The 14,280-nt window shown below is 53.0% G+C and overlaps 2 protein-coding genes across 3 annotated transcripts in view; both read left to right on the top strand.

Moving 5' to 3' along the window:
• Positions 1 to 1,594: 1,594 nt before the first annotated feature.
• The window catches only part of NCAPG2 (non-SMC condensin II complex subunit G2), a gene marked incomplete at its 3' end in the record, with an annotated part of 275,587 nt that continues 262,901 nt past the window's right edge, over positions 1,595 to 14,280 (top strand). The window contains exon 1 of the mRNA XM_082632206.1: positions 1,595 to 1,605. The remainder of the gene's footprint in view (positions 1,606 to 14,280) is intronic.
• VIPR2 (vasoactive intestinal peptide receptor 2) overlaps positions 1,681 to 14,280 on the top strand; it is a 66,581-nt gene continuing 53,981 nt past the window's right edge. For both annotated transcript variants that reach the window (XM_082632202.1, XM_082632203.1), the window contains exons 1-2: positions 1,681 to 1,805; positions 4,178 to 4,277. In XM_082632202.1, the coding sequence (XP_082488328.1) occupies positions 1,743 to 1,805; positions 4,178 to 4,277 (163 nt within the window). In that variant the 5' untranslated portion in view covers positions 1,681 to 1,742. The remainder of the gene's footprint in view (positions 1,806 to 4,177; positions 4,278 to 14,280) is intronic.

The raw sequence follows: 14,280 nt of genomic DNA, 5'->3' as shown, positions 1-14,280 counted from the left end.
ACTGAGTGAAGATTGTCTTTCAGGGCCCCAGGCCTCCGGAGTTGGCCATCTTTCTTACTCTGATGCTCCCAGCACAATCCTTGTCCCTTGGGCTTCTGTCCAGGTGCTCCATCTGATTGAGATGCCTTCTCCCTCCATTCTGATCTCTCACTCTTAACCATTTTTCAGTCCCATTTAGACATTCACTCCTCCAAGCTCCTCCCAGGAAAAATGGACTTCTCCTCCTCCTCCTCCTCCCTCCCCTCCTCCCCTCCCCCCTCCCCCTCCCCCTCCCCCTCCGCCGCCCCTCCTCCCCCTGCCCCCTCCCCCTCTCCTCTCCTCTCCCTCCTCCTCTCCCCCCTCCTCCTCCCCTTCCCCCCTCCTCCTCCCCTTTCCCCCTCCCCCCTCCCCTCCTCCCCACCCATTTGCCTGTATCTTGCTCTTACCACACTTTTTCTCCGCATCACACACCCCCCCCTCTGCTGGACTAGAGCACAGTATTTACACACACATTAAGAATCTAGATTCTCACTGCGACCCGACCCTCAGGTGAGGAGCAGGTATCGCCACTCTCGTTTACACAGGCACTTGGCTCGAAGTTCATTGCTTGTCCGGCTTCAAATAGTGAGTAAAAGAAATATTTGTCACATTGGATCCAGAGTCAATAAGCTTCCAGATCCCAAGCTGCATACCCAGAGTCCAGATCTCACCCCGAGTCCAAATCCTGTCTCTACTACTGTTCCCCACCAGACAGAAAGACAGATGATAGGTGATAGATAGATGATTAATAGCTGATAGAGAGAGAGATGATAGATAACAAAATTATTGATGGATCTATTGGGGGATGAGTGTGGTCAGAGAGAATAGAAATGACAAAGCCAGTAAGGCAAAACCTTAATAGCTGAATCTAAATAAAGGGTGAAAAGATGTCCTTTGTCCTAGTCTCACTTTTCTGTTAGTTTGAAATTATTTTCAAATAAAAAGTTAAAACCACAACAAAATTTCCTGTTTTCTTTTTCATTTCCAGCGCTTCTCCTTGTGCTGGAAAACAACTGGCTTTTACGCCACACTATCCTTCAGGAGGTTCCGAGGCAGGTGTGGGATGAGGCCGGGTCCAAGGCCCCTGCAGCCCGCACCACCCATGGCCCACCTCTGCAGCAGGGGGAGACACGGGCAGGGCTGAAGAGCAGCCACCGCGCCAAGTCAGCCCCCACCAAGATGCACTCCACGCGTCTTAGAAGTTTTCGGTTGCCCCAACCAACTCCAGTGGCTTCCAAGGCAGCCCACATGCTCTTCCTGCCACCTTCTTGGGGGTCTTTAGGTTGTTTAACAAGGACACAAGTAAGGGCCGGTCTCTGACCCTAAAGTGGGTCCCTCCCGAGTCGCTCTCCCGTCCACCTCTACCTCCGAGTTGTGCGGGCCCAGCACGCCCATCTGTGCGCAACCCTCACCCGCTGCTGACCTGTCTGGGGGAGCGAGCCCAGCACGGGGCTTCCGAGGGAGGGGCCAGGGGCGCGGGGAGGGGGATACCGACGGGGAGCGGGGCGGGACGTGGGGCGGATACCCGGCGCCGGGACGGAAGGGAGTTCAGGGGCGGGGGCGCGGGGAGCGCGGGGCGGGGACGGGGTACCGCGGGGGCGGAGCGGCCGCCTCGGGGCACAACCCGGGCAGGGGACTTATCGGCAGCCGCAAGGACCTCGGGAGGCGGGAGACGCGTCGCTGCGCACGGGCTGCCCGGCCCATGTCCGTGCCGCGGAGCCGGGATGAGGGCGCCCGCGCTGCTGCCGCCCGCGCTGCTGACCTGCTGCGGCTGGCTGCTCGCCCCAGTGAGTGCGACCCCAGCCCCGCCTGCCCTGCCCTGCGCGCCGCCCCTCCCCGGAGGGAGCGCCCCCGCGCCCGGCTGCGCTGCGCTCCCGAGTCCGGCCGCGGGGCTGGGCCGGGGGCGCGGGGAGCGGGGCTGGTCTCGGGGTCCCCACCCGCCCGCCGGGCTCTCGGGAAGGAGCAGGGCCGCCGGGGAAGCTCTGGACCCTCCCCGCCGAGCAAAGAACCGATCTCCCCGCCCGGCCGGGTTGGAGACGGGCTGGGAGGATGCGTTTGCTCTGTCCCCTCCGCCGTCCCGGGTTCGCTGGGAATAAGATCCAGTTTCTTGCTCGACGCCCTTCCCAGCGGAGCGGGTCCAGCCGCGTCCTCCCGCAGGCTGTGGCCGGCGAGGACGGTTCGCGGGTCCAGGGACGCCCGAGTCGGGTGGTGGGTAGGGCTTGGTCACCTCCGCAGGCCTCACGTTTCCGAGAGAAATTGGAGTTCGCTTTGTCTTTAACTACTTCCCCTTCCGTCTCCTAGTACTGTTGCTGCTTTTTGTCTTGCTTTAAGTGTGTGTCAGGGAGACGCGATGTAGCTACAGAAAGTTGATTTTTTTTATCATTATTTAAGAGCACCGGAAGAAACTAGATGCTGAATAGAAATTTGTTAAATGAGTGCATTTGTAGATCATTTAATTCTCAGGAATTCTTCCTTTTATTTGAAGACCCTTGAAAAAAACACCCACAAAAACTGTGAACCCTATTTCTTGCTTCCCTCTCTGACAGACTGGAGTCAGTGTTGGCGTGTGTACACATTCGCACTTTATAACGCAGCCAGATCACTGTCTGTATTGACTCATATCCCCTCTTAAGGTTGTGAAGCCAAGGATGGAGCTATTTAGGGAAAGTTGTAATTGCTGAGGGTATTTCGGGTTCCAGGAGGGCATGAACCTAGCCCACCCCGCAGGGTTGCCAAACTCCCTTGTCTAGTGTGAAGGCAAACCAAGTCTTTCCTCCTTCAGAGGGATGCTGTGAGGATAAGAACCTCCCTACTAATTTTAGTGCTTTGAAAGAGCTAGTTAAAAGTACCAGGAGTTATTACGGTTAATGCTGCTTTAACTTCTAGGATGTCCCCAAATAAGTCATTGCTGTGCATATTCCAAGAATGTTAGATATCATGGTGTCTTTTAATACCTTAACAGAAATTCATTTTTCTTTTTAAGGCAGAATAATTTTCCTAATTCTGAAATTTAAGCTATTGACTTGTTCAGGTGTGAAAAATACAGCCTGAAACCAGGAGTTTGTACAGTGGTGGCTGCCCAGTGATGAGCCGGGGTGGGGGTGGGGGGACCCGAGCTTCAGATCTTTTTAAAAATGAGGGTAAATGTGGCAAAAGTATTCAGCATTAAGTTTCTTCTCTTAATTTTGTTAGGAAATGTTCTTCCTGGTTAGAATTCTGTTGACTTATTACAATAGTAGGATAATTAAACATAGATGGCCATAATATACGCAAGAGTATGGTTTTCTTTAATAAAAAGTTTATTCTTACATGAGAGCGGGGGGCACAGCTCCAGCCTACAGCGTATTTGTGGGCGGTGGGAGGTGGCGAAAAAAGAGAGAAAGTTGGACCTGTGTGAAAATAGAGACCGGAGAATATTATCTTCCAAGACCAAAACAGTATGTGGCTTTGTCTTTTGCGCACGTTGATGGACAATGTTCTTCATTTGTGTCGCATATTTAGTTCCCGGGGTAGAGCCTGACGTGAAGTCCCCCACCTCTTGCTCAGTGGAAACCTCAGTGCTGTGACTCTCGCCCAGGCCTCTCCCTACTCACCCCTCATCTTTTTGAAAAGCTCCTTCACACCAAATTCTAAAGTTCAGTTTTGAATGTGACCTGCAGCCTCTAACACTAAAGTTATCCTATTAGGGCTTTCCAGTGAACGCAGAGCCTGGCCTTAGATGAAGCACGCTGGCGTCTGGGGTTGTGGGCAGTCATTAAGAATGGGCTTAGGAGTAAACATGCATTTACTTTGATTAAATCAAGGGCTATGAAATGGAGAACTCGAATATTGAAAGATTATTGGGTTAAAGAGCTCTATTGCCACCAAATTAGTACTAACGACATAAAATGGATTACGTTAGTGAGTTTGTTTTCCTTCCCAGAAAAAAAAAATTCTATCAGGTTTTATATGTGTTTACTAATTCCTTTACAAAGTAAATAGTGAAGCTTTTTTTTCAAATAACCATGCCAAAATATGAACGTGATTGCTTTTAAATGAGTGTTAGTTTGGAAGCAGTTTAGAACTGTGAGATTTTGAGGGCTTTTATGTAGAAATTTTGCTTGACTTCCCCATTATAGTAGAATTTTCAGTTATTTCTATTTCTTTTAACCTTGAGCAGGTGAACAGCATTCACCCGGAATGCCGATTTCATCTGGAAATACAGGAGGAAGAAACAAGATGTGCAGAGATTCTAAGGGCTCAAACAGAAAAATTCAAAGGTAAGGCAGATGCCTGGCGAGTAAGACTGTGCCCCGGATGGTGTGCATGAGCTGACATGCAAGTAGTTTGCACCTCACTCGGAAAACTGGTGTTTAAGGTCACCTGTGTGGTTTAAAAAAAGTCTGCTTCCACTGTTTTTTAATGAACTGCTGGCAAAACTCATAGCATTGTGAGTAATGGGCAGCGGGGTGTGTTTGGGGCGGGGCGGGGGGGTGGATCATTCACGCAAACCTTTCAAAAGAAAGCCTCACCCTTAACAGTAATAGTTCCCATGGTCTGAGATAATAGCAGCAGTTACTAAAGTAATTTAGTGGGCGTTGTTACACTTTGCAAAAGCAACTCCACTTTCCATGGAATGAGTATTTATGCGATTTCTTGCATTTAAAATTCTTAGTTACATCACAGATGATTTTGATCCAGTTAAGAATGGTGGGAATTTATCAGAAATCAAACAGGAAAATGAGGCTTTTGCTTTCCTGAAGAACAGACCGGTTATGAGTACAGTGAGCTTGCTGACTTTATTTCGCTACGTCCCAGAAGCAATACCAGGACAACGTGCACTCACCCTGGGCACCATCTCGTGTCTGTAAACTTTGAAGGTTCTGGGATAACATCCAGATCATAAACAACAGCAAAAACCTCTTGTCCTTCAGTTTTCTTTTTCTCTGTTCTGTGTCATTATTTTGTTCTCCTCAAGAAAAAAAATTAAAATCAAAGTACAGCCATGTGTTAAAAGTCTGGTGTCCTGCAGAGGACCTCAGATGGGAAGTCACAGACGTGGGCGTTGTTCTAGACCAGTGCTGCCCAGTAGAAGCAAGATGCAAGCCTCATGGGTGATCTTGAACTTTCTAGTAGCCACGTTAAAATAAGTGAAAAGAAACATGTGATTTTAATTTTTAAAATATATTTTATTTATCCAAATATATATCTGAATCATGATCATTTTAACTTGTAATCAATATAAAACATTGATGAGAAATTTTACTTTTTTTTTTTTTTTTTTTTGCGGTATGCGGGCCTCTCACTGCTGTGGCCTCTCCCATTGCGGAGCACGGGCTCCGGACGCGCAGGCTCAGCGGCCATGGCTCACGCGCCCAGCCGCTCCGCGGCACGTGGGATCTTCCCGGACCGGGGCACGAACCCGTGTCCCCTGCATCGGCAGGCAGACTCTCAACCACTGTGCCATCAGGGAAGCCCGAATTTTACTTTTTTGTACGTTAAGTCTTGGAAACTCAGCGTGCATTTTGCACTTACGGTGCATCACAGTTCGGACCACACATTTCAGGTATTCATAGGTGGCCAGCAGCTCTGGTGTGCCCCTTCCTGTGCCCCTGGAGCCTCCACTCCCTCGGCTGAGAAATGAAGACTCTGGCCCTAGGGTTCCTTCCAGCCTTCAAGACCTGTGATTCTGCAATGCACACAAGATCCCGAGAGCCATGTGTTCCGAAAGGTCTGCTCGAACTCTGTCCAGAGGAAGGCACGCAAGGTGGCTCAAACATGGCCTGAGGATCTACCCTGTACAAAGCCACGTGTGACCACTAGCCAGCTACTAGGATCCACGAGGCCGGGTCTTGCCAACCAGGGTCTCAGGACAAGACAGTTGTCATGGCCACTGAGGTCTGTTCCCTTCAGAGAAAATTAAGAGACTTAGGGGAACTAAATGCCGAGAGGAGACAGGCTGAAACCCTTGGGAGCACCTAGTCAGTGGCAGGGACCAGGTGCAGTCAGCACAGCACACCGTCCACGAGGCCTCCTGAATGGGGGGGGGGCACTGTCCGCTACATCCGCGGTGGGTGACCCTTGGCCTCTGCTGGGAGACTCCCGAGGCGGGGGGCCTCTGCCCCGTCACGCCATTATTGGGCTCTGAGGCTGCCCATAAGCGGCGTCCACTCACTGGCATGAATTGGGGGCAGCCGTGAGCAGAGCCCCTTCTTCACGTGGGGCATCTGCGGGCACTGAGCGGGCTCACAGCTCTGTTTCCTCTTCCCGGGGCTGAGTACCTCCAGCTCCTACAGCCGTCACCGGACACGCTGCCGGGCCCTCGGCCACAGGCTCCGGACACACGCAGACACTCCCGAAGCAGGAAGGGAGGAGAACTTTCCCACTGACATAATGGAAGGCAGACTGAATCGTAGTCAGTTGATGACTGTTGATAACTCCTCTGCCCACAGCCCACCTGTCCCTCACGTTCACCTGGGAACTGCTCCCCTCCCCTCGCCCCTCTCATAGCTGCTGTTTTGGGGGAAATCTCCCAAGATACCATCTTAGTGTTTCTTTCTTGTCACTCTTCACTTCCTGTACTCACCGAGAACACTTTGTTAACAAGACAAAACTGGCACAGCAGGCGGCAGGAAACACTTAACTTTTAAGGAATGGAGTTTGGCCGTGACTTTCCCTTGGAGGAGACCCCCTCACGGTGGGTCAGGGTTGACCAGGCATCGGGTGGAGCACCTGCACATTTGTGTCCACAACTCACCTTGACAGACGTGGCACCTGGAGGAACAGGGCGAGTCCAAGGAGGCTAGTTCTGTCCATTGTGAAGTAGGATGTGTGGTCCTTGATCAGGTTTCTTTAATAAAAAGACTCTTCATCTCTGGTTGGCTCAGGTAGATGGAGTGTGGCCTTAATTAGCCCAAAACAGTATCCTTTTAGTTCTGCTCGTTCCAAGGGCTCAGGTCTGTCCCTGTTCCCTGGCCAGCGGTGCCCGAGTGTGAGCTGTGGTGTGTGGCCGGGCAGGGTGACATTTGGCCGCAGGGATGTGGAGAATGTCCCTCACCACCTACTTCTTGCTGTGGAGAAATGCAAGCGCCGAATTGCCCAGCTTCCTATTTTCACAGGACGTCAGAAATGCAAACTTTAGGTAAAATGTTCCAGTTCTTAAAGTTTGCAACTAGTACCTTTTAAAAAGTTCTTCAGGAACAGGCAGACCTCCTGTGTGGTCACTGCCTGAGCCGCCAGGTTGCTCTCTGCATGGCAGCTGGGCCAGGTGGGCCCCAGTTGGGGAGCCCCTCGTGGTGCAAAGATGGGCCGGGACGTTTAAAACACTCAGTAGAGCTCCCTCGCAGGCTCTGCTGCCTGGTTCAGCGTTCCTCAGGGTGATCTGTGTGTGGCCCACACAGACGTGCTGGACAGTGTGGACGGCACAGCCTGTGAAGATCTGGGCATCAGCTTGAGCAGAAAGAACGTCTTAGGTAAAGGCCATAAAACATCTCCCCTGTTTGGAGCCGTGGGGAAAGGTGTCATTCAGTCTTTGCAATGACAAGTATCAGTCCTTGGACATTTTCTTATATTGAAGGCTCTTATTTTAATATTAGCTCGACAGCAAAAATACCTGCCCCTGAGCCCTTTCACCTTTGACCCGTGGCAAGAGCTCGTGGGTGGCAGCCGCCCTCGGGAAGGAGGTGGCACCACGGTAGCCGGCCTTGCGCCCTCGGCTTTCTGTAGAAAGGCAGCTCATGCTCTAAATTCCCGTGTTTCTTTCTGCTCTTTGAAATCTGCATGGCTCGAATACCAAGGATATAAATAGTGATGAGTTACCAGAATGAAGATACTATAGATGAAGTAAACTGGGGGCTGAGTGAAGGCCTTCCAGCTGGATGGGATGCGGGCAATTCCAGGGGCAACAGTGTGCACCCGCTTCACGACATTGAAAGTGAGATGAGATATTGAGGGTCTGTAGGAGCTACAAGAAATGGGTGTGAAAGAGCACCAAAGACGCAAGAAAACGAGTTTTCAGTTCTACTGAGACAATTTGTATAAGTCTAACAAGGAATTCTTTTTATTACATGTTGAATCCAAAAGAAATTCAAACAAACCAACACATAAATCTAGCCAAAACCAATTTTAATTCTAAACCCCTTGAAGGGATTCACTTTGTAGAAAGGAAAAGCTTAGGAGGTATTTAGAGCTTTGTGAGTTAATACTGATTCATTGCTAAGACTAACTTAATCCTGCCAATGAGGCAGTCAGGCCACGGATGCCTGAAAATATAGCTCAAGGCAGCTCTGTCCCTGCACGGGGGGTGCTGACCGTGGTGATAAGCAGTGACTCAGCTCTCCAGCTCTGCCCGGTGTTCCTGCCTGTGCGTGGGTCACATGGGAACTTTCCTGTGACTTCACATCATTTTTGCCCAGATCGGGGTGGGGAGGGGGGGCGGTGGTGGTGGTGCTGGAATGTGGCCTATATTTCGGAAGGACAAGGAGGTACCCATGTTTCTTGACAGCTCCACAGTCTGGGCCGGGTCCTGAAGGACCCACGGTCCTGGGTCCTGGCTGAGGTGGGTATGACAGTGAACATCAGCTCAAGACCGGGGCCCCGGGAGGTGCTAGACTAAAGAACTTACTTTTCTCTGACGTTTCTCAAACAAAGAATACTGGACTAACTTTGATCCACTTGTCAAGGAGCTGTGGCGGGTTTGGAATTTGCCCCCTTCGAGCTAACAAGTTACCCTGCCACAGTTTCCTGGATGCCTGCAGAAGGCACAGGCCCTGTCAGAGAGCATCATCAGAGGTAACCTGCTCCCGGCAGAGCGGGTAGTGTGGGCGTCATGTTCCCACTCCTGTGGGTTCCCTTTTCCCCAAGTCCCTCAGGACCTTTGTGGAGAGGCCCACGGTGCGTTTTTGTCCTGGCTGAGGAGCCTGAACGTGGGAGACCCCAGTGTCACAAGGAGGCTGCTGGTGTCCTGCCCAAACTTCGCTCCAGAGAAAGATGCATTCTTGGTTATTGAGATCAGCCTGAGGGCCGCACTCTCTGTCTGCCAAGGCTGTTGCTCTACAGATGTCCTCAAAAAGAGTCCGGAGCAAAGCTGCCAGTGCCTTTTCCCAAGACACGCCCACGCAGTGTCCCCAGCTCCAGGAGGGCGACTCTCAGTAGGCGTGGACGTCCTGCTTCTCTTCTCCAGGGCGTGCTGTGGCCTTTGGGCCATAACTCCCCACTCTGTGCTGTTGGTCCCTCTACCACGTTGTCCACTGTCCTTGCAGCCACAAGATCCTGCACAGCACTTGGCATTTAAAAAGGTGTCAAATAAGCTTTTGCTGAGCCAATTAATGACAAACTTCCTATTAAAAATTGTGATATATGCACATAGAAAAAATGCCATACATACACAGCATGTGTGTCCATCCCTCTTAGAATTCACATGTGCACGGTGTGTATGTGCCTCCCTCCCCATTTCACTGTGCAGATGGAAGCCAGCTCTGGTCTGTACTTTGTTTTTCTTTTTTTTTTTTTAACTTTAGCAATGTATTTGGCAACCGTTCTGAATTGGTTTATACTTTCCTTTTAAGAGCTACGTAGTGTTCTAACAGATTTCCTTAGTCTGTGCCAGGCTCCTGGACTTTTAGGTAGCTTACAAGCAATACTCTAGTGACTGCATTTTTTCATGACAATAAAATATTTCACCAGCAATTGAGGGTTGACTTCAAGCCACTATGCATGAAATCAGAACATCCTTCTCATATGACCAAATAACATCATTTTAAGAGACTTGCTTATTTCTGTGATGGTTGTGTCACACAGAATATAATTAATTACATCCCACTTTTCATCTCGTCTTTCCTTCCTGCACCTCTTTGTCACAGAGGAAACTAGGTAGTTTCATGAGCGTGTTCTCTTCAGAAAGTCCCGTGGGGGGATGACCCTTGTCTGCAACTCTTCTCTGACCCCCCACCACCACTGAGGCAGCGCTGCCTCTGGCCCAAGGGCAGGTGGTGGTGGTTGTCCTTCTCCCTGAAGAGCATCTGTTCCTGGTCCTTAGTTGACCTGCGAGTGGGACTTGTGAGCAGACTTCCCTCCATCTTACATCCTTACATCCATGTGGGTCAGAGGGTGCCTGCCGCCCTTCTGAGGTCAGCGTGATGTGAGGCCCATTATTCCCTTTTCAGTTTTCTCTCTGATGTAGGTACGAGCTGATAAGGCAAACAGCCTGATCTGTCTTTTTCCTTAGGGTGGGTCTTTTTGTATGCGATTTCTTCTAATTTCTAAACTCAATAAGATCAGCTACCAGCCTTGGATATTTAAATAATAATTATGTATTGGTTTGATTTTCTGAAAGTAATGGCTTTAACTTTACTTTTTATAGGAAACAAATCTCGCTGAAAAAAATTCTACTCTGAGTTAAACTTTTATGCTTAAACTCATGAAAGGAATCATGCACGAGAAGTCAATTACTAGCAGGTAGAGCATCAGCACACCTGGAAGCCACAGGTGAGAAGGAGGCTGTAACCCGATGCTCTGCTGGGTCACAGGAAGGAGCTTTGTGCCTCTTGGCATTGCTGCTGATGGGGACCAAGCTACTTCTCCCGCCCATCTTCCTAAGGTGCTGGTGACCCCAAGACACAGCCAGCTGCTCGCGGCCTCCTCCCCCGCGAGCACCTCTCCGCCTTCCATGCCCCGACTTAGTGTCACGCAGGCCGTGTCCTGAAAAGGTCCCGTCACTCTTCCCGCCGGTGGGGCTGGTTCTGAGGCTGCGGCTCCCCCTCCAGGGGAGCCTGCAGTGCAGGTTCCAGCCTGTTGAGTGGTTTCCTGTGGTCCACCGTCTCGTGCCCTGTGATGTGAAAGCACAGGGTCCCTTTCTGGGGTGGGAGGGCCTGCTGGAGGCTCCTCAGCACACTGCACTTCAGTCACAAGTGGCCAGTGAAGCCACTGTCCTGGCTGCAGCCCCCGCCGTCTGGCGCTGGCTCATGGGCGCATGGCTGGTGCTGCCACGATGGGGGCAGAGTTACACGTGTCAGCCACGCGCCCCCCCGGGTTCCTGGGGCTTCAGTTGTGCATGTTTTGGTTGCTTGGGCTGGTCGCAGCCCTTCCCGGGCACCCATTCACTTGCAAGTTTTTGTAGAGTTTTCTGGGTCAAGCATCCATTCCAGTCGTTGTCTCTGAGCCCTCGTAGCCGGGCCTGTCCTTGGGGGGTCGCCTTGGATCATGGAGTGGACTGTCATTGCTGGAGCCTTGGCTCGCTCTGTCATTCACTGATTTTTCCAGCATGTTCTTATTGAGCAGATACCAGGCTAGAAGGGTGATGAGAAATTGGGCAGGACATGTCATCCCCTCTGGGAACTCCAAATCAAGCCCCCGATGGTGATGCACAGGGTGGGGAGCAGGGATAGCGGGGCTTCGAGTCACAGGACTGAAGGATTTCTGAGGGGAAATCGGCGAATCTGAACGTGGAATAACATCAGTCTACTCTGAACCAGAAACTGACAGTGACAGAAAAATGGCTAAGGACTCATTTTATCTTTACTCGGAGATTAAGGCAGAAAAAAGGTGAGTGGGGAAACTACCAAGAAGAATGGAGCTTTTTGATCATAAGCTAATTGGTGATCAGTACTTTGGTAATTGACTATATAAACCTGCTGTGTGTTCGGGGACCGTGGTCTTGGCTTCCATGTGTGTCCTGTGCTCGGCCCTGGAGTGGATTCGCTCCATGCAGCCCTGTTCCGCCTGCAGCTGATCACCACCACCCGCCCCCACCCGCCGCCTGGCCGAGACCCGCAGCCTCCTTGGCCTCTGCACTTGGTGTTGCCTTCCTCATGATGATGAGTGCACCCTCTTGCATTCCAGGGTAGGGGCCCATCTTGGTACTTCTCAGCCTCTTGGCACCAAGGCATCTGCCAAGGACCCTTCTGTCCGGTGTCTGTTGACCCAGGAGCAGATGTGCGGACCCTTCCTGGTGCCCAGGGCGGAGGGGAGGCTCCGAGGGTCCACTCTCAGGACAAGGACGGGAGATGTCCACAGAGCAGGCGTTGGGGGTCCCAATCTTGATGCTGGAAGGTGGCCGTCAGCCCGTCAAAGTGAGGAAATGGGAGTGGACTTTCCAGTCTCTCATCCAAGCTGGTGGCAGAGCCCAGCTCCCTGGACCCTAAGTCAAGCACTCTTGTCACAAAGCCATACTTGGCATCTTAGAGAGAGAGGCATGCTTTAGATGAAGGTCTTCTTCCTCTCCAAAGCCTGCTTCAAAGGTGAGGGGCCTCCTCTGAACCGCACGGCTACGGGGAGATTGGCCTTATGTCCGTCTCATTGTCTGCATTTCCACTGAAGCTTCCCCTTGGGACGAGGGTCCCCACCCGTGTACTCACGTTGTGACGTCAGCCCCTTCTCTCCTCCGGCCCACGGCGAGGGCTCTGGGGCTTGGGGCAGCACGTTGATTTGGTGAGTCCTCCTTGACTTCCTGGCCGTCAGCTTCCTCACGACACGCCTGGTTCTCTGTGTATCAACAGGAACCGTCAGAGGTGGCTGGGGTTCATCTGCAGGCGGAGGCCCCACAGCGCAGGATGTTGAATCAAGGCCCAGAGCGCCCCAGATGTCTGCACCTTAAACATCTCCCTGGCTGTGACCTGCCCTGGGTAGCGCTCCCGCAGCTCAAGAACTGACACTTTCAAGGCACCTCTTATCCACCCCAGGGAAGTGTTACTACTGCTTTTCAAGCAGTCTCTGACTTCTTACAGCTACTTCCTTCTCTGCAAGGGAAGGACTGAGGCCTGTGTGAGTGGACACTGAGGGTGAGGCCAGGCCTCCTGGCTGCCCACTGGGCCCCGGTGACAAGGACAGCACGTGCCTCCTGTGTCCCCCCGGCAAGTGCTGTTGCTCTGCTGCGTGGCCCCGTGCAAGGCACCCGAGCTCACCAAGTTCAGGCGGGTGGGCAGCATTTGCTCCTGGGGCTTGTTCCAGAGCTTGGAGCTGGTGGGCTGGCCGCGCGGGCAGGTAGGAGAGATGTGTGTCGGCACACAGAACAGCTGGGTCCAGCTGCCGGGAGGGCTGGGGACACGAACACGGAATGCAGGGGTGAAGGAAGAGCAGCGTTGACCCGCAGCCTGGAGCTGGGCCCCAGGGGAATTCTGAAAAGCGGGGTGTCTGCTATGAGCGGTGTTTCGGGACGGTTCACGGAGCAGACACTTCTGAGAGGAGCTGGGGGGGCCTCGCAGGCGGGTCACGTTTCAGGTGGAGGTGACGCAGGCGTGCTCCACGGACAGGACGGGAAGCTGGCGGAGCAGAGGCCAGGCTGCAGGGAGAGGGTGGCTGGGAAAGTGCCGCGGTCTCATGGCGGTGGGGGCAGCCGCCCCAGGAGCGCAGGAGAAAGAAAAGCACACAGGAGGAGCTGGGGCCCGGGGAGGGCGCTTTCGGGGCTGTGGTGGGCAAAGGCCGCTTCTGGGGAGCCTGAGCAGAGGCAGAAGGGAGGGCTGGGAGGGAGGCTGGAGACTGCCCACCAGTGGGACCATTTGGGGCAGCAGGTCCTGGAGGCAGGGGGAGTGGCCAAGGGCAGACCTGAAGGGCTTGCCCCAGAAGGAGGAGGAAGGAGGGGACTGAGCGCCTGGCACAGCTCCCGGGGTGGAAGGGGCTGGAGGGGCCAGCAGGATGGGACCCAGGGCACTGAGCTGTGGACGTGCCAGGGGCCCCGGGCCCTGTGTCGCACCAGGCCCCTGGCCCCCAGCCCTCGCACACAGCCTGGGAGGATGGTCCCGCACGAGGCCAGTCTCGGCCAGGAGCTGTGGACGCCACAGCCAGGCATCCTGCCCTGGGGGGCACGTGCAGCTGTGTGGCTGCTGTACTGTATGAGGACGATCTGTCTTAGCACTGGTAGATGGATGTCCCGACTCGATCCCGAGACGTCACCCAAGTCCTGCTCACAAACCCACGGAAGATTATCCTGGGAATAACATGGCAGGACTCCCCACGCACCCAGTCCCAGCCTGTCAGCTGAGTCCAGACTTCCCCTCTCGGACGGGGCTCGGCTCCGCCTGCCTGGGAGCTCATGTGGCGCCACCAACAATGCCTCAAGTGGTCACAGACATTGGAGGGAAGGTTGTTGAGAATTTGTACAAAAGACAACAGCAGACATCTTGATGGGTGAAAGGCGCAGCATCCGCACAAATTTAGCTCCCCATCAGTTTTCCTAAACTGACCCCACTGCAGGACCTCACTGGGACTCCCGAGGGCCCCCGCTGTACGGACGTCGGAAGAGAGGCGTGAAGGTACTGGGCCCACCTCGGAGGGCTCTGCAGCCAGTTC

The sequence above is a fragment of the Mesoplodon mirus genome (assembly GCF_964341445.2).
Source record: "Mesoplodon mirus genome assembly, chromosome: 9".
NCBI lineage: Eukaryota > Metazoa > Chordata > Mammalia > Artiodactyla > Ziphiidae > Mesoplodon > Mesoplodon mirus.
This window is presented reverse-complemented; position numbering and strand designations above follow the sequence as displayed.